Source organism: Camelina sativa, chromosome 16 (assembly GCF_000633955.1).
Source record: "Camelina sativa cultivar DH55 chromosome 16, Cs, whole genome shotgun sequence".
NCBI classification, from domain to species: domain Eukaryota; kingdom Viridiplantae; phylum Streptophyta; class Magnoliopsida; order Brassicales; family Brassicaceae; genus Camelina; species Camelina sativa.
This window is the reverse complement of record NC_025700.1, coordinates 22,912,155-22,935,668: the sequence shown is the minus strand read 5'-3', so window position 1 is coordinate 22,935,668 and position 23,514 is coordinate 22,912,155. Positions and strand designations below refer to the sequence as shown.

At 31.0% G+C, this 23,514-nt stretch overlaps 4 protein-coding genes and 2 long non-coding RNA genes across 10 annotated transcripts; 2 read left to right on the top strand and 4 right to left on the bottom strand.

Moving 5' to 3' along the window:
* On the top strand, positions 1,262–2,598 carry LOC104751939. Its single transcript, XR_761872.2, has 5 exons — positions 1,262–1,435; positions 1,821–1,865; positions 1,945–2,017; positions 2,102–2,167; positions 2,245–2,598. It is a non-coding gene; the product is annotated as an uncharacterized LOC104751939 (long non-coding RNA).
* Positions 3,654–6,309, top strand: LOC104751938 (serine/threonine-protein kinase SRK2J). Of its 2 annotated transcripts, none has more exons than XM_010474000.1 (9): positions 3,654–3,864; positions 3,967–4,041; positions 4,298–4,398; positions 4,570–4,623; positions 4,723–4,815; positions 4,920–5,012; positions 5,523–5,627; positions 5,723–5,821; positions 5,911–6,309. In XM_010474000.1, the coding sequence occupies exons 3-9, from the start codon at positions 4,330–4,332 to the stop codon at positions 6,214–6,216; spliced, it is 819 nt and encodes a 272-aa protein (XP_010472302.1). In that variant the 5' UTR covers positions 3,654–3,864; positions 3,967–4,041; positions 4,298–4,329; the 3' UTR covers positions 6,217–6,309. The 2 variants fall into 2 exon arrangements, with proteins under 2 accessions (XP_010472302.1, XP_019093828.1); XM_019238283.1 differs by having other exon boundaries at positions 3,967–4,045.
* Positions 6,821–10,492, bottom strand: LOC104751937 (serine carboxypeptidase-like 9). Of its 2 annotated transcripts, none has more exons than XM_010473999.1 (14): positions 10,191–10,492; positions 9,960–10,105; positions 9,811–9,887; positions 9,611–9,730; positions 9,223–9,325; positions 9,079–9,116; positions 8,899–9,000; positions 8,682–8,768; positions 8,495–8,578; positions 8,266–8,337; positions 8,063–8,184; positions 7,497–7,610; positions 7,339–7,396; positions 6,821–7,254 (listed from the first exon to the last, which is right to left on the bottom strand). In XM_010473999.1, the coding sequence occupies exons 1-14, from the start codon at positions 10,433–10,435 to the stop codon at positions 7,144–7,146; spliced, it is 1,479 nt and encodes a 492-aa protein (XP_010472301.1). In that variant the 5' UTR covers positions 10,436–10,492; the 3' UTR covers positions 6,821–7,143. The 2 variants fall into 2 exon arrangements, with proteins under 2 accessions (XP_010472301.1, XP_010472300.1); XM_010473998.1 differs by having other exon boundaries at positions 6,821–7,258; positions 7,351–7,396.
* LOC104751936 (serine carboxypeptidase-like 10) lies at positions 11,055–15,049 on the bottom strand. 3 transcript variants are annotated; one of them, XM_010473997.2, is made up of 14 exons: positions 14,805–15,049; positions 14,329–14,474; positions 14,170–14,246; positions 13,966–14,085; positions 13,673–13,736; positions 13,483–13,520; positions 13,268–13,369; positions 13,058–13,144; positions 12,868–12,951; positions 12,398–12,469; positions 12,188–12,306; positions 11,567–11,680; positions 11,427–11,472; positions 11,055–11,330 (listed from the first exon to the last, which is right to left on the bottom strand). In XM_010473997.2, exons 1-14 carry the CDS (start codon positions 14,921–14,923, stop codon positions 11,250–11,252), a joined length of 1,269 nt encoding a protein of 422 aa, XP_010472299.1. In that variant the 5' UTR covers positions 14,924–15,049; the 3' UTR covers positions 11,055–11,249. The 3 variants fall into 3 exon arrangements, with proteins under 3 accessions (XP_010472299.1, XP_019093949.1, XP_010472298.1); XM_010473996.2 differs by having other exon boundaries at positions 11,056–11,330; positions 13,634–13,736; positions 14,805–15,048; XM_019238404.1 differs by lacking the exon at positions 14,170–14,246 and having other exon boundaries at positions 13,634–13,736; positions 14,805–14,896.
* LOC109129703 lies at positions 16,940–17,475 on the bottom strand. Its single transcript, XR_002036016.1, has 3 exons — positions 17,386–17,475; positions 17,073–17,186; positions 16,940–16,983 (listed from the first exon to the last, which is right to left on the bottom strand). It is a non-coding gene; the product is annotated as an uncharacterized LOC109129703 (long non-coding RNA).
* On the bottom strand, positions 17,477–19,478 carry LOC104753940 (serine carboxypeptidase-like 9). Its single transcript, XM_019237831.1, has 11 exons — positions 19,345–19,478; positions 19,124–19,269; positions 18,971–19,047; positions 18,752–18,874; positions 18,478–18,580; positions 18,365–18,402; positions 18,178–18,279; positions 17,973–18,062; positions 17,795–17,881; positions 17,597–17,668; positions 17,477–17,533 (listed from the first exon to the last, which is right to left on the bottom strand). Exons 1-11 carry the CDS (start codon positions 19,467–19,469, stop codon positions 17,477–17,479), a joined length of 1,020 nt encoding a protein of 339 aa, XP_019093376.1. The 5' UTR covers positions 19,470–19,478.

The window sequence follows — 23,514 nt, the reverse complement described above, 5'->3', positions numbered from 1 at the left end:
CCGTTTTTGTGTACAAATAGAGTTGGTCCACAGTGGTCTACTGACTGCCCTATTTTTGGGGCGGCCTAAATCGCTGACGGATTTGGTCGCCGTGACCGCAGTCACCATTCATAAATCAAAATTCCAAATACAAGAATTAATTTATTCCAGTTTATAACTTTTTTTTAATCTGTAAATTTATTAAAAATAAATGAATACTAAAAATAAATTAAAAAATTGTTAAAAAGTTGTGAAAGTTTTAAATATTATTCGAGTATAAGTGGTATCATTTTAATTCTAATGAATGATTTCTTTTTTACTTTTACAATTAATGTATCTCCTATATAATAATACGGAAGTACAAATTTTTTTTTGTGGACTATATAATTTTTATAAGTTGGTTACAAAATATGTTATAGATTAAATATAGGTTGGTTACAAAAAAAACTTTATAGATTAAGGCCTTGAATTGTTACAAGTGTTTAAATAGATTTTGGTTTTAGTTTTTCTAAAAAGCTAATTTTTTGCCATTCAAGATTTTATAAAATTGGTTTTCCTAAAAAACAGGGAATCTAGCTTTTTGCAGATTTTACTCATTTACAAAAAAAAACCAAAAACCATCTTATAGTGGTTTTTCTAATTGTTAGTGTTATTCATTTTTCAATTTTAATTATTTTTTTTTTTATGTTTTAAACCTTTTAGCAAAAACCAAAAAACCAAATCTCTAGAAATCAAAAAACTAAAATCTAAAAACCAAAAGTTAAAAACTAATTTAAAAATTCATTCCATTCATGCCCTAAATGGTCATTGTGTGGGTTATATGAATACACTTAAGAATATCCCAAAGAATCCTCCTAAAGAGAATATTCCAATGATTTATACATTTTTTTAAATAAAATCTTTAGTATTCCATGTATTGTTACAAAATATACACTTCGACATAAAAATATACTCTTAGTTTTATCTTGGCAATTTATCACGTTTAATCGTGATTTCCAAGATCTTATTATGTAGTGGAAAATAAAATCTACCTAAGCACAGTCATATTAAAAAACTTTCACCAAACATGTTTAAAAATAAAAATAAACAACAAATATAACTATTTCTCATACATAAAATTACAAAATTAACAATATAAAACTTATAACATAGGTGTTTTTTTCAAGCATATAATTTTATTAAATAACGTTTTATCCAAAAAAACTTTTAAAAATAATCATGTAAATTTATTTTATTCTAAAATTATAATATAAATAAAAAGAATTTCAATCCAATTCATGTTGTTGCCAGGTCCTAATCTAGTTTTAGTTTTGTATGAAAACGCAGCAATTATGCATGTTGCAACAAAATATTTGTCTCTCTTTTAAGAAAAACAAAAAAAAACCAGAACGAACGAACCCAAACGAAACGAGAGAGGGAAGAAGAGAATCGTCAAAGTGTTAAAGTGGTGGTGAAGGTATATAAAACTGTTTGCTTTTTTTGATCGTTTACCTCTATATAATAAGATATATAACTGATAGGTTTATGTATGATTCAAGCATGGGTTTTGGTAATTGATAGTTAAAAGAGGCCTTGCACACCAGTTGCTCGACGAATTGTCTAACTCAGATCTTCCTTTTTCCACCCTTATGCAGCTAAATTTGAATTGGGCATAAACATGTTGTGATCATACACACTTCAGATTTTAAGAGTCAGTTCTTCTCTAGTTATATGTGTGTATAGATGAATCAGTGATACAAAAAGACTTATCCTTTTTACCTTGATCAAAACTGTGCCTTTATATGCATTTTTCAAATACTCTTCTTTTGAATTTTTTTGATTTATTTGTTGATGATCACTAGGAAGAAGTTGAGCATGGAACCTGAACATACAGAGGCTCTTTTAAAGTACGTCTTTGGTGTTTCGTTTTTTCTTAGCTCGTGTTGTGTCCGTATAACGATTCACTGTTGTTAGTATGTAAAACAGCCATTTGGAGAAGCGAAATGGATTGCTCACAGAAACTCATAAAACCATGACTCAAGAACTCTAAAAGCTTCAGGTTTGTTTCAAGAAACTTTAGTGTTACATTTGAAAGTTCTCTTCGGAAACAACATGTGTTTTTTTTTTTTTTTTTTTTTTTCAGGTGGAAGAAGAGATGATGATGCGGAAGTTATATGAGCTGATGTCTACATATCGTCAAAATAAGAAGGTTTGTATAATAAAGATTGCTTTTTTTTTCTTGAAGATGTTGGATTTGATTGAGATTAATGTTGTTTTCTTTTCAAGAAAATGGAGGAGACTCAAAATGTGTCACATGGTAAAGAAATAGTGGTAGTGGAAGCTTCTGATACGATGTCTAGCACATCCAAGGCGTTAATCACATATGTGAGAAGAAGGAAAAAGAATCAAAAGCCAACACAGTGAAGATTTTCAGTTCTTGTGTAAGTTAGTTTCTCTTTAGTGACATGTTAGTTCTACTTATTATCTCTGTATTTTTTTAAAAGGGTATTTGCGATGTTTTCTAGTTTTTACGATGGCTCTTATGCCTATATAGCGGGTAGTAGTCTTCACCTTGTTTATGCTTGTAAAATGCAGCTTAAGTTTTTTTTTTTTGAGTGATGAATAAAACTGTTTATGAAAGGCCTGAAACTCTCTATGGACACTTACTATGGAACATGTTCCACATGTACTATATATAATATAGGTTAAATGGCTCCCCACACTCTATGGACACTTGCAATGTAAAATAAAGGGAGCTTAGAAAAAGAGTTAGGTTGTTACTAGAATAGGTTAGGTCTTAAGAGATTCAATTGGATCAGTGATTTTGGTTAGGTGCTCGAGCAACTATTCCCACGCAACAATCATGCCTCCATGTTGAAATGTAGTCTTTAAATGGAGGATGGAGCGTATGTAGAAGTTAGGGGTACATCCCTTATTATTGTTCTTTTTTCCATTTAGGCAACTCCATAGCCATAGGCTTTTAAAAGTTAAATTTGATTGAAATAGCTGACCAACAGTAAGGGGCACTATTATAGCTGACCAAACAAATAAAATATGAGGTTAGTTATAATTGGATGATTTCACTTTTCCAAACCCTTTCTCTCTGATCTGGACAACCATAAAAAAAGTCTATGCTACCACTTGTAAGTGCAAATAATTTGCAAGACTCAACAAACGTACCGAAGTTTAATAGTGTGCCTAATCGTCAAATAGGCAAACATACAGATATCACCTAATTAGAATTACACACTATCAAGATACCCATTGACGTGTTACCAAAATCTAGTCTCAAAACCAGCTTTCCCAAGATTATATAAACTTAGAGAAACTTCAAAACCTCTTTTACAATCTATCTAAAGAAGAGACCCTTAAAACCTTAAACGTGAGTAGCTGTCTCAAATAATACCTACTTCAGTTTGAGATCCTATTTGTACTTACATACATAGAAAGACTTATTACCACTGTCACTTTATAGATAAACGAAAACTGTCACAGAATTATCAATCAACCCGGACTCTAAACCAAAACTGTACTAAAGAAAGACTTGCTAAATAAAATGACCATTGATATCGTGAAAAGCTCTTTCAACACTTTAGTCTAGTTTAGTAGTCGTCATATTTGCTACGTGTAAACTAATATATAACTTTCTTCTCTCTCACTCTATCTATATATCTAGATATCTTTCTCTACAAATATTTAGGAAGAGAGGATTCATAAAACAACATAAAAGTATATATTAAAGTACCATTTCAGATAAGCGAGAAAAAAAAAAAAAAAAAGCTAGCCATGGAGAAGTATGAGATAGTGAAGGATTTGGGATTTGGTAATTTCGGATTGGCTCGGCTTATGCGTAATAAGCAAACCAACGAGCTTGTGGCTGTCAAGTTCATCGATCGAGGCTATACGGTCCATTTCATTATTTCTTTTCTTCTTTCTTTTGTATTTTTCGTTATTTTTCATACTAAGAATCTCATCTTAATTATTACCCAAACTGATGCTTTGATACAGATAGATGAGAACGTTGCAAGAGAAATAATTAATCATAGGTCTCTTAATCATCCCAATATTGTTCGGTTTAAAGAGGTAAGTTTTTTTTTATTTTTATTTTTCTTTTTCTGTCAACGAAGTAAATATTTGTTTTGTTAAGAAATAAACGTACGTCGTGTTTGATTTTGAATTTGGATATTCCCACAACTCCACAAGTTGTTTCGCAAAGATATGGACATATATATATATATATAGTCCCATGATCTATTCGACATGTTCCATATTCAATCCATAATTTGATGTTGATAAGAGAAAAAAAAAAAACTTAAAGATTTGGTGTTGATGATTTTAGGTTGTTCTAACTCTACACATCTTGGGATTGTAATGGAGTATGCAGCTGGAGGAGAACTGTTCGAACGGATATCTACCGCGGGTCGATTTAGCGAAGCCGAGGTTTAGAAATTAAATTCTTGTCAATAACATACATTTTACCGAGTATCAAAAAAAACAAAAAAAAAAAGCATGCATTTTACTTGTTAATCACCACATATAAAAAAAATCGCCAAATATTGTTTTTGTTAAACTTTTAATTTAATTTAATTTAATTAATTGATCTACTTGCAGGCGAGATATTTTTTTCAACAACTCATTTGCGGAGTGCATTACTTACATACAATGGTAAAATTATTTGGATATACACCAATTGTATATTTATATATATATATATATAATAGTTTGTGTTATATGTTTTACTAATGAAACAAATGAATTTTGCAGCAAATATGCCATAGAGATCTGAAATTAGAAAATACATTGCTTGATGGAAGCCCAGCACCACGTTTGAAAATTTGTGATTTTGGCTACTCTAAGGTTTTTTTTAAATAAGTAATTTTAATTTCTGTTTATGTTAGTTAAAGTTTGTATATTAAAATCTAAATTTCTGAATGTATAATAATTTCTAAAAATTTGCACAGTCTTCAGTTCTTCATTCCAACCCAAAATCAACGGTGGGAACTCCGGCATATATAGCACCGGAGGTTTTTTGTCGATCAGAATACGACGGAAAGGTAAATAATTATACTATTATTATTTTTTCATACAGGATAAGTTTCAGTAGTAATGAAGATATTTTTGTTTTTTTTTGTTGCCTTCAATAATGAAGATATTTACAAGTTTGAATTCCACTTTTAATAGTTTTTTTAGGTGGACATTCCACTTTCAATAGTTTATAAAACCATAATTTCATGGAAAAAGAGTAGTACACGACAAAAAAACTTTTGCTTCATAATATCTCACTCATGACATGTGTTACCAATCTTCTATAGTAATAGTATACGTTATATCGACTTTCATCTAATATATTCAAAAATTTAATGGCCACTTTGAAATAATTAACGTCATCAACATCATTAGTCAACTTAATATTTGTTTTCGGAAATAACATGCATAAATGTCGAGGTATTACATTTTATATTCATCAAATTACTTTGCTAGACACTTGTCCATTTCAATCAACCGACTATATGATCTGTGAACTAAACTTAAAAAAAAGACACTTATTTCAATCTGTTTTACAGTCAGTTGATGTGTGGTCTTGTGGAGTGGCACTCTATGTTATGTTGGTAGGAGCTTACCCTTTCGAAGACCGTAAAGACCCTCGCAATATTCGAAAAACTGTTCAGGTATAAATCTTTTATTTTAAAAATGCAAACAAACGAAAGTACTATAATTCGTATACTAATCGTATATATAACATTTTTGTGGTTTGATTTTGAAGAAAATAATGGCTGTAAAGTACAAGATTCCAGGATATGTTCACATATCTGAAGACTGCAGAAACTTGTTAGCTCGTATATTTGTTGCCAATCCATTACAGGTAAGTATATAATATATTAAACTATATAAGTTAAATGATTTCGACCTATTCTTGTTAAAATTTTGTTGGTTAATTTGTAACTATTACAGAGAAGTACGCTTAAAGAGATCAAGAGTCATGCATGGTTCCTAAAGAATTTGCCAAGAGAACTTAAGGAGTCAGCACAAGCAATCTATTACCAGAGGAATGTTAGTCTTATCAACTTTTCTCCACAAAGAGTAGAGGAGATTATGAAGATAGATGGTGAGGCAAGAACCATACCAAACCTTTCTCGTCCGCTTGGAACAAATGAAAAAGATGGCGAAGAAGAAGAAGAAGAAGAAGAGGAATATTTGGATGCTAATGATGAGGTATGTTATTATGAGTACACTTTAGGAGAGAAATCTTCGAAATAGTCAAAGCATTTGACGTTTATAAAATATGTTACATGTTGTCAAATTATGAACACTTGTTGTAATTTTATATTTGAATATCGTTTTTCTTCTCTCTTCTTGTTGGTTTAGAGAACATTCAACATAGTAACCAAATTAGAAAAAATTAAACGTTTTGTTTTATTATTCAGTCATTGAATATTTGGATTTAGAAATTAAACACATTACAATTTTGTGTTTTTTCTTTCTAATTATATTTCTTCGACTCTATTAAGTATTTTGTTAATTTGAGTTGTTATTAAATATTAATCGTCAAATTTTAAAAATTTAAATCTTAGTTTTTGGTTTGCAAACGATAAATTTATACAAACAGAGTTCTGATCAAGTGAACACTTGTTGAAATATATAAGAAAATGAAATGTTACATTTGCTTGTTGTGTTTTGCGGTTGAGAAGATAACTTAGATGTAACCAGTTTACTTTAAATTGATAATATAAATACCTATAATTAAAATATCAGAGTGGCGCAGCGGAAGCGTGGTGGGCCCATAACCCACAGGTCCAAGATCGAAACTTTGCTCTGATACATGTTTTTTTTTGTCGTCAAAGTATAATCAGTTCTCATTTCTCAATACATTTTTGTTATTAAAAAACAGTCTTTTTTTTTTCTTGGACAAAAAAAACAGTCTAAACATACCAACCTGTGTCTCTAGTTTTTGCACCAATTACAACAATATAGGCCAATCCACTAATTTTTATTTGATTTCTGTTGGAAACCCATGAAACGATAATAGGACTAGAGTTTAACCCAAAGTATGATCGATCACAAAATGGAGAATCCTTAACAGAAACTTCTCTTCAAAGTTGTAGTATCAAGCCGTGACAACCAGTAATACAAAGAGACAACGGCCATGATCAGTCTCCACTACAAATATTTCATGGTACATATATTTTATTCTTCATACGTTAAGGCAATGAGCCTCAAATTACAAAGGCTGGCCAGTGATCCACCTTTGGAACATGATAGAGGTCTCCTTTGGTAGATACTCTGCCGTGTGTCCACCTCCCTATAATCAAAAATGTCTAACAATTAAAAGTGCACTTTTAAATTGTAATGCTATGAAAAATATATATGTTAAATCGAAACAAGAAGACTTGCTTTAACAGTAGCAAATGTCATCTTATTGGAATAAGTTCTGGTGTATCTGTAATAGCAAAAAAAAAAAAAAAAATCAAACAATGGTATTAGAATAAGCTTGTGATGTCGAGAAAATGAAAAAAACAAGAGAAACAGATATATATTACCCAGCGATTTGATGGTTTATCATCCAAGGTCTCCAATCATCAACGATGGAGTAATTTAGAGATTTTATCCATGCCTGAGTTGCTTGGAAAGGCATGGTTATGTCATGATCGCCACTGTTCACCATAAATCACACAAGTTTATTCGACTTATATCAAATAAATTTTACTTATAATTTGATTTGGTTTCAGTTACGTATGATGCGAATTCAGTTTGTTTTTTTTTTTCTCCCAAGATTGACCGTTTATTACTTGACTAAGGACTAAGGTACATCCCCATGAATCCTACTTATAAACCTAAAAAAATATAAATATTTTTCATAAAATTAGTTTTGTTTCATAAAATTAATTTTTTCATAAAATTAGTTTCAGGTTTTCACCAAAAACCTGTTTCTGATCTTCAATTTTTTTCTCTTTTTCTTGAAACAATAAAACCAATAGTTTTTTTTTGTAATACAAAATTTTGGTTTCATTTAATTTCTGGCTATGTAATTTTTGCTTACCTATATATACTAGTACAGATGTATAGGGAAATGAAAAGAACATTAATTAAACTCTAACGTTCTAACCTGAAAATAAGAGATCGGTAGCCATTAATGCTGTTATCCATGTGGTATGGTATGCTATTTTTAATGTCGAGACTGTATGGGATATTCCTACCATTATCCCTTATCCATTCTCCTATACTCCCCTGCAGTAGTTTTACATTCAATATATTTTCTCTAAAGTTTCACGCTTTATAGCAAGTTATATTAAAAATGTCATTATTTACCTTCTTAACATGAAGAGCTTTTCGAACGCTCTCATTGTTGGCCCAACATTCAACGAGATGATACGGATAGTACTGCAAACGCAACCTTGTAAATATCTATCGGAAATAAGGATATGACTACTCACAATATTTGATTATCTTTGTCAGCTCTCTCTTAAGTTATTATTTTGGAGCAAATTAATAGGAGCAGAAACATATAAAATCAGATGAGATATAATGTATTACTTACGTAGCAATCAGGAGATATATGTTGTGTATTTGTGTCATCGCAATCTGGTATTAACGTATGATGGCTATTTATTTTGTCAGTACACTATAACCAAACCAAAAAGAAAAATTCTGAATTAGTGAAACTAATTACCAAGCAAAAACAGAAAAAAAAAAAAAAACATCTACCAGGGTTTTATAGCGTGTACCTTACGGTATTCTTCTACAAGTTTTAAACATTTTGTGTTACGCGGATCCACATTGAAATAATTTCCTTTGCAAAATTTCTTCAGTGACTGTAAGAAATAATGTTTTTAAATTTGGTAAAGTTCAATTCGGCTCGTAAAAAAACAGAAATACGGAAAAGACTAAAACTCTCTCGTGACAAAATAACAAATATATTAAGCATGGTATATATTTCATTACCGTGTAGAGTTCATCAGAGATTAGTGACATCCCATGAGCAAATGGAATACGATAGTTTTGTTCAATTTCGATATGCGTTATCGGGTTTCCTAGCACATAACCCTGTATTTGGCATCAAAATATTAAGTGTTCGAGAAGCTATGTACATATCATAAGAAGCAATTATCAAATATCTGTGACCTGTAGATTTATAGGAGGGTTGCAACATATATAATTCCCTGCATCACATTATCTATATTATTAAAACGTGAGAGATAATCAATTAAACAATATTCTAAAAGAAAAGTGTATTGGGATTGATTAATATGATAAGAGATATCATACCTTTTGAGATTGCTTGAACGAGGGGCGGAACAATCATACCTGAATAAGAATCTCCAACAACGTATAAAGGGTTGGAGGAAAACTGTGGATGCTTTCTTAGCCACTGCAAAACAAAAGCTCTAGCTAGATGTTAGGTGTTTACATGATATATGAGCTAACCACTCGTAGAATACCAATAAACACCTAGGTCGTTTTATTTTTGGTATAAGGAAAAAAAAATCAGAACGTCTTAACTTAAATGAGACGGGATGGTTTCAACAAGTTGGCTAACCGGTGTGGTTAAAGCCTACATCACGCCGAGAAAGGTTTCTCGAAAACATACACATGAGCGTAATGACACAAAGACCAACGGTTTAAAAAAGAGACTTGTGTTTGTCTTAAATATAACCTTTTGAAGAAACTCGTGGATCCTCTTAACTTCATTTGTGTCACTAGTTTTTTCAATTGGAGTTCTTGAGTAGGAGAAGCCAGATCCGACAGGCTGATCCAAGAATATTATGTTTGTCGTCTGAGAGAATATGATCCAAAACTTAAGATCAAGAATATATCATTAGGTTTGTGACACAATTTGAACGTACTTCATCATACCTTTGTCCATGAATATGTCGTAGAGACCAATGAAGGAACACTTCCATTGTAAACCTCGGACTTCAAAGCCAACGGTCCTATTTTTTTTATATGTTTCCCAGTTTAAACAATTGTCCTTAATTAGCCAAAGAAAAATATATTAGATTTACCGTTCTCAAAGAAAAGGCCACTAAGACAAGAGCATCCAGGTCCTCCATTTAACCATATAATAAGAGGATCTTCTTTTGGGTTCTTCTCAGATTTGATGAAATAGTAGAAAAATTGCACATTTTCTTCCTTATCAATGCCAATGTACCTTCATTCATAAGAATGTCTAGTTACTAACTCCAAAATCACAACACATAATTACCTTGGTAAAAAAGAAGAGACATTTTACAAACCCGGTTTCGAGTTCAAATGGCAGAGGGCCTTCAAAACCAGGAAGAAACTTGACGATAGAGCCAGAATCAACATAATGACTCAAGAAAAGTAGAACAAGAAGCAGAAACCGTAAGGTCAAACTCATTCTCTTTTCGTTTCTAATGACGAGTACTTTAGGAAAAGATAAAATAGCTATCGTTTCGCTAACATGCAGTAGTTGGCTAGTTGATTGACGTTGAGTAGGCCCTCTTGGGATCGATAACATATTAGGGCATCTCCAACAATGCCTTCGTTTTAAAAGGAGTTCATCTTCAAAATAAAGGTTTGAAGGTGACTTACTCCAATGGTATACCGTACACCCTTAAATTTATTTTTAAAAAAATTTCTATTTACATTGTAGTTCAAAATCTTACCAATAATTTGTTAATCAAAAAACTTTCATAGATAAATATAAAATATACAATGAAAAAATATATCAAACAATATTAATAAAATACAATACCTTCTACGATAAAACAACATATATATATATATCAAAAATATAAAATAAAATTACATGTAAAATATAAAGTTATTCAATATAATTATTTCTATAGATATATTTAAATAATAAAATTTCTATAGATATATTTCAAATAATAGAATGTATATAGATATAAATCAAACAATTGAATTTATATAGATAGATTTCAAACAATTAAACTTATTAGACCTATTTGTAAGATAGAAAAGTTATAAAGACTAAAATGAAATATACATAAAATTTTAAGAGACTGAATAGTGCACCCTCGAATTTGAAGGTTCACTATTCAAACCCTTAAAAATTAAAGGTTTAAAAGTCTGTTGGAACTAAAAACCCTCAAATTTTGAGGGTTTAAAAGTTTGTTGGAGTTGGTCTTAGAGTTGGTTCAGACAATAATGTAAATTTAAAGTTATCTAGTTTTCCGTGCCACAACTAGGAATCAAGCTCATCCAAAACTTAAATGTACAATTAATACAGTCAGTGGCGGACCACGTTATGGATGGTGGATGATACAACTATTTTTATTCTTCATACGTCAAGGCAATGAGCCTCTCCGTTACAAAGATTGGCCGCTGATCCACCTCTGGAACACGATAGAAGTCTCGTTTGGTAGATACTCTGCCGTGTGTCCACCTCCCTGTTAATTAAAACACTAATTTATATTAATTAAAACTTTCATTGTAATGCAAATATATGACACTAATTTTTTTTAAATTGAAACAAGAAGACTTGCTTTAATAGTAACATATGTCATCTTATTGGAATAAGTTCTTGTGTATCTGTCATGAAAAAGGGCAAGAATGATTTGTAAGTGAGTTTGAAAAGAAATTGAATGAACAAGAGAAACCTAAAACACTAAAAGACATATATTACCCCGCGATTTGATCTTTTATCATCCAAGGCCTCCAGTCATGAACGATTGAGTAATTTAGAGATTTTATCCAGGCTTGAGTTGCTTGGAAAGGCATCGTAATGTCATGATCACCACTGTTTACCATAAACCGCAAAAAAAAAGAACTCCTTAATCTTCTAGACAATCTAGTTTAGGCTTTTGTTTTCACTTTCGTTTAATCCACCTTGGGTTTTATAAAATCTATAACCAAAAAAAATCATTTGTAATGTGGTTTGTTTGATGCAAATTCGGTTTAGTTACAAAATGAATATATAATGATACTAATAAATATGATGTAATATGATGGCATATGAGAAGACTGTGTCTATTTTATTAATATATATGTATATACAACTTAAAAATGCAAAATATTAGTACAGTTTTTTTTTTAATTGTGTTTATTTCGATTACACTACAATGATACATTTTGGTGTTTTTTTTTTGGGGGGTTTTAAGATAATAAAATCCATGTCTGGGAATATTTTTTAACTGATTTAATTCGGTTTGGTTCGTGCTCCATTTGGTATGAAAATTTTGTCTACCCCTACTTGTAAATGTATAGGTAACAAGATTAGTTCTTGATAAGTAATGTTAACTCAAACCTATAAATTAGAGATCGGTATCCTCTGATGCTGTTATTGGCATGATATGGTACACTGCTTATAATGTCATTGTCGTATGGAATTGTCCAATTACACCGGTCCCATTGTCCTTTAGTCCCCTGTTATAGATAAGTGAATTATTTACATTTTTATATTTTCTTTATATCATCACATCTCGTTAGTGATCCTAAACCAAACTTAGCATAATACCTTGGTAACATGAAGCGCTTCGCGAACTCTCTCGTCGTTGGCCCAACATTCAATGAGAAAATACACATAATACTGCAAAAGCAACAATTTTGTCAAACTATTTATCTATTTATCAAAATAAGAATTTGTCCACTTGTCCACAAATAATTTTACACATGGATTCATCCCTTTTTATTAGTTTCTTAGTTTTTTTTTTTGTTTATAACTAAGACATTGTAGAGCTGAGCCGTATACTGTGATTAAAACTTAACTACAAAATCTGTCAAAAGGTTTCATAATACATGCTGCGTAAATTTGTCTCTAAAAGTGTTAATATTAATTTAACCATAGTTTCCTCTTAATTAACGGGTTTAGCTATTAACTGATAAAGGTCTAGCAAATGTAGTATGGGATTGGGACCCCAAATTTGAAGGGACCTCTCTTAAAGAAGAACTAGTAGAAACAAATAATACCAGATCTCTACTACTTACATAGCAATCAGGTGATGTTACTCCTTTCCCTTTCTTATCGCAATCTGGTAATAATATATGTTGTGTATTAATTTTGTCAGTGCACTGTAGATAAACAAAAGTAAAAAAAAAAGTGAGTCAGTGATGATATTTGTTACCAAGGGGAAAAAAAACGAAGAGATTGACCACATTTCAAAGTGTGTATGTATACCTTATGGTATTCTTCAACAAGTTTTAAACATTTTGTGTCACGTGGATCCACGTTTTCATAATTTCCTTTGCAGGTTCTCTTCATCGACTGTAATTTTAACATTGTTATATCATTAGTGAAATTATTAAAACTATTCATTTCAATCCATCAAATATGAAATTATTTTAAGTGAATTTAACAAATTAGGCTCTGCATGCGTAGATTTCATACCTCGTAAAGTTCATCAGAGATTAATGACATTCCATAAGCAAATGGAATACGATAGTTTTTTTCATGTTCAGCATACGTTATCGGGTTTCCGAGCACGTAACCCTGTTTTTGGTTAAAAGAAAAGATATAACTACGAATTTTTAGCCTTCAAATTTCGAACACTTCAGTATACTAAATAGTAAATATTAAGAAGCAACTAAATAAATATCTATGACCTGTAGATTTATAGGAGGTTTGCAACATATATAATTTCCTGCATCATAGTGTCTATATTGTTAAAATGTGAGAGCATACCAGTTAAACGATATTCAAAGAAAAGTGTATGACATCAATTTTTTTTTAATTTATATATATAAAAAAAAACACCTTTTGAGATTTCTTGAACGAGGGCAGGAACAATCATACCGGAATAAGAATCTCCGGTGACATAAAAAGAGTTGGAGATAAACTGTGGGTGCTTGCTTAGCCACTGCAAGAAAAAAGATACATGTACACTCTAAAATGGTTGTGTTTATTTGAGCTAACTTAAGTAAAAAATCAATTAGAACCTAAATTTTCTCATGCAGGGGGTTTAAAGAGTTCAGCCAACTAGTGTGGTTAAGCCTACATCTACTTTATACCACGGGAATTACAACATACACAACAACTTTAAGGAACAAATGCAAGTGCTTTAAAGAGAGCTAAGTTTGTCTTATTACCTTTTGTAGAAAGTCATGAATCCTCTTAACTTCAATTGTGTCACTAGTTTTTCCTATTGGAGTTCTTGAGTAGGAGAAGCCAGCTCCAACAGGTTGATCCAAGTATATTATGTTCGCCATCTGAGAAAATGATCCACAATTTTCAAATCAAGAATAGACTTTTGGGGCTTGTGATCCAGTATTAACGTAACATACTTCAGCTACCTTTGTCCATGAATATGTAGTAGAAACCAAAGAAGGGGTAATTCCATTGTAAACCTCAGACTTCAAAGCCAAAGGTCCTAAAAGTTTATTTTCCCTACTTTAAACAACGTAACTCATTGAAAATAGTGCTTAGCGAAAGAAGAATTTTCATATATTTACCGTTCTCAAAAAGAAGCCCACCCAGAGAGGAACATCCAGGTCCTCCATCTAACCAGAGAAGAAGAGGGTCTTCTTTTGGATTCTTCTCAGATTTGATAAAATAGTAGAAAACTTGTATATTCTCTTCCTCTCCAATACCAATGTACCTTCATTCAGAGTAATGGCTAATTACTAACTTTAAAATAACATCATATAATCGCATTGGTAAGCATAGGCGTAGGCAAAATAAGAACCTGAGGAACCGACCTGACCCAAATCCGAACCCGAACAAGTATCCAAAAAATATCCGAAATATAAGTATAGACTAAGTAATATACTTGTAATATTTATAAATGTAATAAGTTGGTGTTGAAATACTTACTTTTTGGGTTATTTTGAATATTAATGCGTATTTTTGGGGTAAATTAAAGAAAAAGCTTGTGTTTTTTCGAAAAAAAAGTTTAGATATCTTCAAATAATTAGGGAGATTTATATACCCAGTTTCGAGTTCGAAAGGGAGAGGGCCTTCAAATCCAGGGAGGAACTTGACTGTAGTGCCAGAATCAACATGATGACTCAAGAAAAGAAGAAGCAGAAACTTTAGTGTCAAACTCATGGTTATCTAGTTTCTAACTAAGGAGTCAGTCGTTTAACGGAAATAAAGGATCATTTATAGTTTATAACGAAGAAAATTTTGCACAAAAAAAAAAGAAAAAAAAGGAAGAAAGTTAGATAGCTATTTGCTATTTCACTAGTCTCTTCAAATTTTGTTTTTGTGGGGAGAGAGTCACGTGGTTGGTGGAGCAACCATCACAATCACAGATATATATATTTTTCTTCAATAACAATCACATCGATATTAAATAATTTGTTTTACAGTTGTTTGTATTTATCTATCATTACATACATAATGGATCACCCAGATAGGGATGTTGCTTTTGTGGCTAGAATTTGGGCAAATCACCAAGACCACGCATAATGGATCGGACAAGCCAGGGGACGTTGCCGTAACTTTTGTGGCTAATCACTCTTTCTTTTCAATTCTTTTTTGGCCCAATTTTTTATTTTTATTTTAAATATAATCAAAGACGTAAATATAATCAAAGACTTAATCAGTGTAAGTATTTTATTGGTATCCTTCTGGAAATCTTTTTATAGAGATTTTACAAAAGAAGTGAAGTTTCTGGATCCAAGTTTTGGGTTACATTGATGAACCATGTTTTAAAACAAAGTTAAAATTAATTCTCAAAACAACGTCGTTTAGTAAAGACGATTCCACATTGTCAGCCACGTATCATCTGACTCAGCATCCCGCAACATAGATTTCGAAATAGGCACAATTTAAGAAGTTCATATATGAAATTTTGAAGTTTAGGTCTAAATCGCACTGCGTTCAGACTTTACATCTATGTGGCACTCACGTATCTCTAGGAGATTGTTGACTCATCTCTTCCATATGTCTCTAGCTCTTTCTCTATGTTAAATTTAAGATTTTTTTGTGTCAAAGTGACTAAGTGTGTAAGTCACTCGATTTTCACGATGCTCTTTCAATTCTTAGTGGATCTTTCCCGCTCTCACTTTCTAGATAGATAGCGTTACAAGCTAATTTTTCTGTACAGTATGAATAAGTTACAAGTGACGACATACTCTATTATTGGGGTTAATCATTTTTTTTCTATCGAAGGATCATATGTCTTTTACTATCCGACTAATTTTTTCAACGTCAGTGTACCTGTCGAGTATCACATTTAAACATATTTTCTTAAAAAACTAAAGCATATAACCATTTTGTCTAATTAAAAAAAAGTGATTAAATAATTCACGCATGACGGGAATCAATCTTTGGTCTATACTAGTGTGGTTGAACGAGCGTCATCACGGCTCAGGATGGAAGGGGAGATTCTTGAGTTTTGCGGTCGATTCTTGAGTGTCATCACCAATATATCATTATAGACGATAACACCAATATATTTGATGAGTATAAAATAAGACAGAAAAACAAACACTAAAAACCAATAAAAAAATAATATCTTAACTCTTTTCGACTTAGATCTTTGATTGTACTCAAACAAAACAAAAACTTTAACCAAGAGAAGAGGTTTGAAAACACGAAAACTCACGTATTCTTTTGCGATCATGCTCGTATCAAATGCCTGAAAAGCACTATCACAAAGTTCATATCTAACTACACTACATTGTACTTCGTCATAATCGTAGCAACAAATCTATCATAACTAATACAAAGAGATATTGAATATTTGTATATCACACAAATCTGCCACATTAATATTACCCTGAATAAAATTATTATCAACCTGATTAAAAGCAAACAATCGCGCATAGCGCAATTACTCACGTAGTAGATAAAATTATATTGTCTACAGACATTTCATGTAATACACGTTTATTCATAATACATCTTAATACTTAAGCAAGATGGTCATTGATGGTGATGCTCTATTACACAAGTTGGCCATTGAGCCACCTTTTGAACAGGATAGAGGTCTCTTCTGGTAGATACTCAGACGTGTGTCCACATCCCTATAGTCAAAACGTTCAAATCAATTAGAAAACACTTTTTAATGTAATAAATGGAAATAAAAATGTTGAGTCGAAATTAGTAAACTTGCCATGACAGTAGCAAATGTCATCTTATTCGAATAAGTCCTCGTGTATCTGTCAAAATAATAATTTTACGTGAGTTTAATAAGTTTGTGATATAACGAGAAAACGAATGAACAAGAGAAATGTAAAACAATATATACCCAGCGATCTCATAGTTTATCGTCCAAGGCTGCCAGTCATGAATGATGGAATAATTGAGAGATTTTATCCAGGCTTGAGTTGCAATGGTAGGCGACACCATATCATGATCACCACTGCTCACCATAAACAATCTTGTTACTATTGATTTATACGATCTTTGGTTAAAACCCAAATGTCATTTGTCATCAGCTTGGATTTGGGATTGTAGGAATTAGAAAACTAAATTTAAACACAAATATAAAATGATTTAAGGAAATTTTATTTTATGTAAATATATCCAAATGTTTATTGATGTATAGATGTAACTATTACCTGAAGATAAGAGACCTGTAGCCAATAATGCTGTTTTCCTTATGGTATGGTACACTGCTTCTAATGTCGTTCTCGTATGGTATCACATGATTTAAGCGCAACCATTCTTCTCTGGTCCCCTGTATTCATAGATTGCCCCAAATTTAGACTTTATAAAAAATCTTTAGAATATGACAATTGACTAATGATCTTCAATTACGCTTGCTAATACCTTTTTGATATGAAGAGCTTCGCGAACGCTCTCTGTGTTGGCCCAACGTTCTTCGAGATAATATTTATAATACTACAAATGTTGATTTGATATATCATTAAAAAATGACTTATTTCATTAAAAAAAAGACTTATGTTTTTTAAATAATTATTGAAGCAAATCTCCACTCATACTGTAAATAATTATTAGATTACTTACAAAGCAATCAGGTTCCATATTTTCTGAATCTATTTGGTCATCGCAATTTGGTAGCAATATATCATACGCATTTATGTCGTCAGTACACTGTTAATACCACACAAAAAAAACCTGAATTAGTGATGATATTTATTACCAGGAGAAAAATAAAGTATCGACCAAATATAAGAGTGTGTACCTTATTGAATTCTTCAACAAGTTTCAAACATTTTTTGCTACGTGGTGGATCCACATTGAAATAATTTCCGTTACATTCTCTCTTTAGTGACTGTAAAAAAAATAATATTTCGAACATTGTTTGTAAGAAAATCAAGATATAAAAAAAAAGAGACTAAACTCTGTAGTCACAAAATAGCGAACTAAGCATGACATATAGTTCCTACCTCGTAGAGTTCATCAGAGATTAGTGACATTCCATGAGCAAATTGAACACGATAGTTTCGTTCAGTTGCATAATCTGTTACCGGGTTTCCGATCACATAACCCTATTTTTGGTAAGAAATTTGAAAGTGTTAGAGAATTGTATATATATATAATATAAGAAGCAAATTATTATAAATATCATTTTACCTGTAGATTTATAGGAGGCTTGCAACATATATAATTTTCTGCATCACAGTATCTATATTGTTAAAACATGTGAGAGAGAAAACATTTCATGAGTAAAAGTGAGCAAAACATACCTTTTGAGATTTTCTCAACGAGGGCAGGAATAATCATACCGGCATAAGCATTTCCAGTAGCGTAAAATGGATTCGACAAATATTGTGGATGCTTGCTTAGCCACTGTAATTATATATTTTTTTTAAAAAACCAATTAAAACGTTTTAACTGATGCGCTAAACCAATCACCTCATCCGTATCTATAAATAGACCAAAAGAATTACCACATATATACACAATAATTTTAAGGAAACTTCATTTGTGTCAGTAGAGTTATCGTATAATATTAATAACCTTTTGAAGAAACTCATGGATTTTGTTAACTTCAATCGTGTCAGTAGAGTTATCAAGTGGAGTTTTTGATGAATATGAGAATCCAGATCCAACAGGCTGATCCAAGAATATTATGCTCGCCATCTAAAAAAAATGATCCCAAATTTAATAAAATCATTAAGAACATAGATCCTTGGGTCTGTGCGTGATCAACATATGAGCATATATACTTCCAGCTACCTTTGTCCATGAATATGTAGTTGATACCAAAGAGGGCACACTTCCATTGTAACGCTCGGTTTTCACAGTCAAAGGGCCTATATTGTTTCCCCAGTTTAAGCAAATCTTTGAAAATAATCCTTAAAGCAATACGAAAAAAAGTTATAGATTTACCAATCTCCATAAGAAGACCAGACAGAGAAGAACTTCCAGGTGCTCCCTCTAACCAAAGAAGAAGAGGGTCTTCTTCTGGATTATTCTCTGACTTGATGAAATAGTAAAACAGTTGATCTTCCTCTTTCTCACCCATACCAATGTACCTTCATTCAAATGAATGAGTAATTACTAACACCATACTCAAAACTAATTGTTACACAAGAGAAAATTTAACAAACCCTGTTTCGAGTTCGAAAGGAAGAGGGCCTTCAAAACCGGGAAGAAACTTCACGATAGAGCCAGATTCAGCATGATGACTCAAAACAAATAGAAGCAGAAGAAGGAACTTTAGTGTCATATTCATTTTCTCTTAGTTTCTGTACATTGTGTTCTCCAAGGAAACAAGGATCCTATATATAATACATGAAGGGAGCTTTACAAGAATTGCACCTCATCGTTTGAAAACAAATAAAAATTTAACATGTGTTAAACTATTAATGTATATTAACCCATTTAATTTAATCTTACTTATGTTTAAAACATGAAAGCATAAGAATCCCTACTATTAATTGAGAAGACAATTTCTAAAATATAACATGTTTGTCTTTATCATTTAACGTATTAACATATAATTCAAAAAAATTCACGCGTTAACATATAATTCAAAAGTATATCATCTTCTATATCACCTACAAACAATAAAAACCATTCGTTTTGATTTGAATACCATTCCAGCAAATAGTGAAATCATGATTCTGGAAATGATGAAGATCTAAGAGATGTACTTGTTAAAGCAGATAGGAGTTTTATGTGAATTTGTATAAATTGTCTTGGAGTTAAACTTGATGGAATTTAGAAGAAGGATTTTACAAAACTTGATGGAATTTATATTTGGAGAGATTTGAGTTTTTTTTATTGTATTATATATGGGTTAAATTGGTTACTTCTTTTTTTTTTTTTGGTTTTTAGAAATGATTGGTGATTTGAGGAGATTTTAATATCAAACTTCATGAAAATTTGTGGATATTTTCATACCGTCTTTGTTTCGCAAAGGTTAAACCGTTAAAAAAAACTCATAGGTGGAACATAATTAACACAACTCACATGTGACACACCATAACAAAACAAAACGACGAGAGAAAGAACAAACAAGGTCTCTCAGTGTCAGAGAACCTCAATTCCAATCATGAACACAAGCATGAACCTTAATGACGAAGATATGAACAACTGCAGTAACTTGCTCTCCTTGGCGAATATATACAAACTTACACAGAAAATTCCTAGTTGTTTTAACGCAACTACTTTAGAAAATTGTAAGGCAATCTTTGTATTTCACATTATTTCTTACCAATTTCTTTTTGTCATAGAAATTAATAGTAGCAATTACAACAGCCACAAAGGCATTCTTAAACTAACATGCCTAAGAAAGAGCGAAAATGTCGAAAATGTGAATTTCTGAAGAATTAAATAGTTTAACTAGGTTGTGGCAATCCGAGAAGATTAATTTGGAGCGCCTCCACGTCTTGGTCCAATGCGTACTTTATAACTTCTCTCATTTCCTAAGCTTCTGCCTTCATAGCCGGCTAACAGTAACTACAACAATTTTGTTTACATAAAACCTAAGGAATAAAAATTCCTTGATTTGGATATGACTCGTTGAGGGATGGCAAAAAGTTAACCACCGAGAAAAAATTATGTTTCCGGCACCATCCAAAGCAAAAAGAGTCCGACTTCCATGAATGCCAATGGTGATGCAGAAGATCAATTCAAGGATAAGGCCTCTGCTGCTTCATTGTCGGCTGAGACGATACGAAATCTCTGTTTTCGACAAAAAGAGACCAATATTATTGAACGGTGATGCAGAGGATAAATTAGAGGAAGATACACACACATTGCTTCATTGTCTATCTGCCTTCTTCCTTGTTAAATTTAGAAATTTCTTCCTTGCTTCCTAGGTTTTTTCTAGTGAATGTTTTATTCTTTATTTTATTGAATGTTTTATGTAAATCTCCAAAATCAGTTCAATATTTTTAAAAAATAAATTCTTCTGTTTTCAATAACAGGGGATTTGATATATGATTTTTATTTTGAATCATTTTACATAAATATCAAGTTCAATAACATAGGATTTGAGAATATATAAATATTATAAATTGAATAACAGGTGAATTAAAAAAAAAAAAATCAAATCTTATAAAATCCTTATTTCATGATCCAATGTATATTGATTATTGGTAAGGTACGTATGTTGCTTTTATGACATTTCATATTTTTAAATTGATTTCGTATACGAGTTATGTCTTATTCTTGTTTTTTTTTTCATTGTTAATTTAATGACTAAAGACATATGACGGAAAAAAAATGACTAAAGACATATAGAAGCGGAAGCAGAAATTTTAGTATCAAACCATTCTCTTCTCTCTTAATTTCTAAAGAATTAACCCCATAAAGGTTTTAGTGGTGGTTTAGTAGTTTTTTTATTTGAGGAGTTGTCTTCTGGGTCGCAATTAAGGATTAATTCCTTTTAAATACAACATTAAATCATTCTATTTGGCCAGTCGAAATAATATCATACTCAACATTATATCACTTTTATTTTACAGTACCACACAAAATCCAAGACAAAAAATCATTATCATTTTCTCGTAAGATATGTGTAATTCATGAAGGCCAGCATAACCACCACATGCATTCAATTATAGATTGATATTTTCAACCAATATATGATACTCGGTTCTAGATCGTAACGTATCGAAATTTCTCAAACCAAAATCCTCGATACTACAAAATTGTAAGTTACTTGCAGATAACGTAATATGAACATGGTCACATGTATACATAGATAATAAAATATGTGTGCTTATCGTCAATTTTTTCTTTAAACCCCAAAAATTAATTCAAATAACATCAAATCACAAACAACATCAAATCAAAGTCTTGCAACGTTGATCCTTCTTTTTTAAACCCAAAAATAACAAAAAAAAAAACCAATTAAAAATATGAATGAAGGGTATGCCTCCAGTTATTATTTATATTGAAAACATATAGGGTTCATTGAATATATTTTTGTTAATATTCATTTTTTTAACTGAAAAGTAAGAAGATTAACAAAATAAGAATAAGAGCGTAAGTTTCATATATTCCATATATTGTTTTTCAAAACTTTACATTTCTCCTTTTCTAAATATTGTTTATTTATCCTATTTATTAATATAAAGAAATAGAAAATATTTAAATTTAAAAATGTCAATTAATGAGATGTCAAAAAATAGTTGATTAGTTATATGTCGAATCCCGATTGATTGTTTAAAATCTTATGTGGACAGCTTAAGAAGTTTATACCTCCAATTTTTTTATTAGTATAGATTTCAAAAAGAAATGATTTTATTTTGTTGAAGGTTAGTTTTGTTCTCAAAATTATTCTAGCAACAATTAATACTACAAGAATATTATTTAATATTAATGTTGAATAATTTAAGAAAAAAAGATTAATTCAATATATATGTGATATGTCCGGATAAAGAAACTATCTGTTGAGATCATCTCCTTCTATTTTCGTTTTCATTTATTAGGGATAAGTTTCTCTTTCTCCACTAATTAAGTTACTGTTAGTTTTTTTCTTGTCAAAGAAGTTACTGTTAGTTAAATTAGCTTTAGATAACAAAACTTTTAAAGCTTTCCAGGTGATGGTAATAAACTAATAATTAAGAAAAACTGAATAGTATATAATTAGGTTTTGTGCAAAAAACCCCTATAAACATTTTTTTTCCCTTCAGTTCAGAAAAATGCAAGTCAATACTATCAACTCAAAAATCACTGCTATATACGGTGAAGGGTTTATGTAACAGTGACTTTTGAGTTGATAGTATTGACTTGCATTTTTCTGAATTGAAGGGTAAATTATTTGAATTTATCATTTTTAAAAATATATTGTTTTTAAAAGAACAAAAATTCGGTAGTTATCTAAGAAGAAGATAAAACTATATTTATTAAAATTTCTGTATAATAATAGTATGTTTGTACACAGAGTATTCGTTTTGTTCCTGTTTGATTCACTTAGGTGTTGTTCGATTGCACTAGTTGTAAAAGTTTTGCCCACCAGACTTGTATTTTTATCACGCTAACCAAACGTAATTAACCATTAATGTTGTTATTCAAACGTAACCATTATGGTACTACACTACACTACACCATTATGGCAGTATATGATCACATCGCAACCATTCTCCTCTGCGCCTCTGTAATCATAGAAGTGGGCAGATGTAGGTGGTACTACACTACTTTTATGGCCCATGTTAAATTTATAATTTTTGTATTGTAAGTTTGTTTCTTAAATAACTGATATTTAATTAAGCAATAATACTGTCTACAAACATTTCATGTAGGTTATACATTTTTGCTAGTTAGAA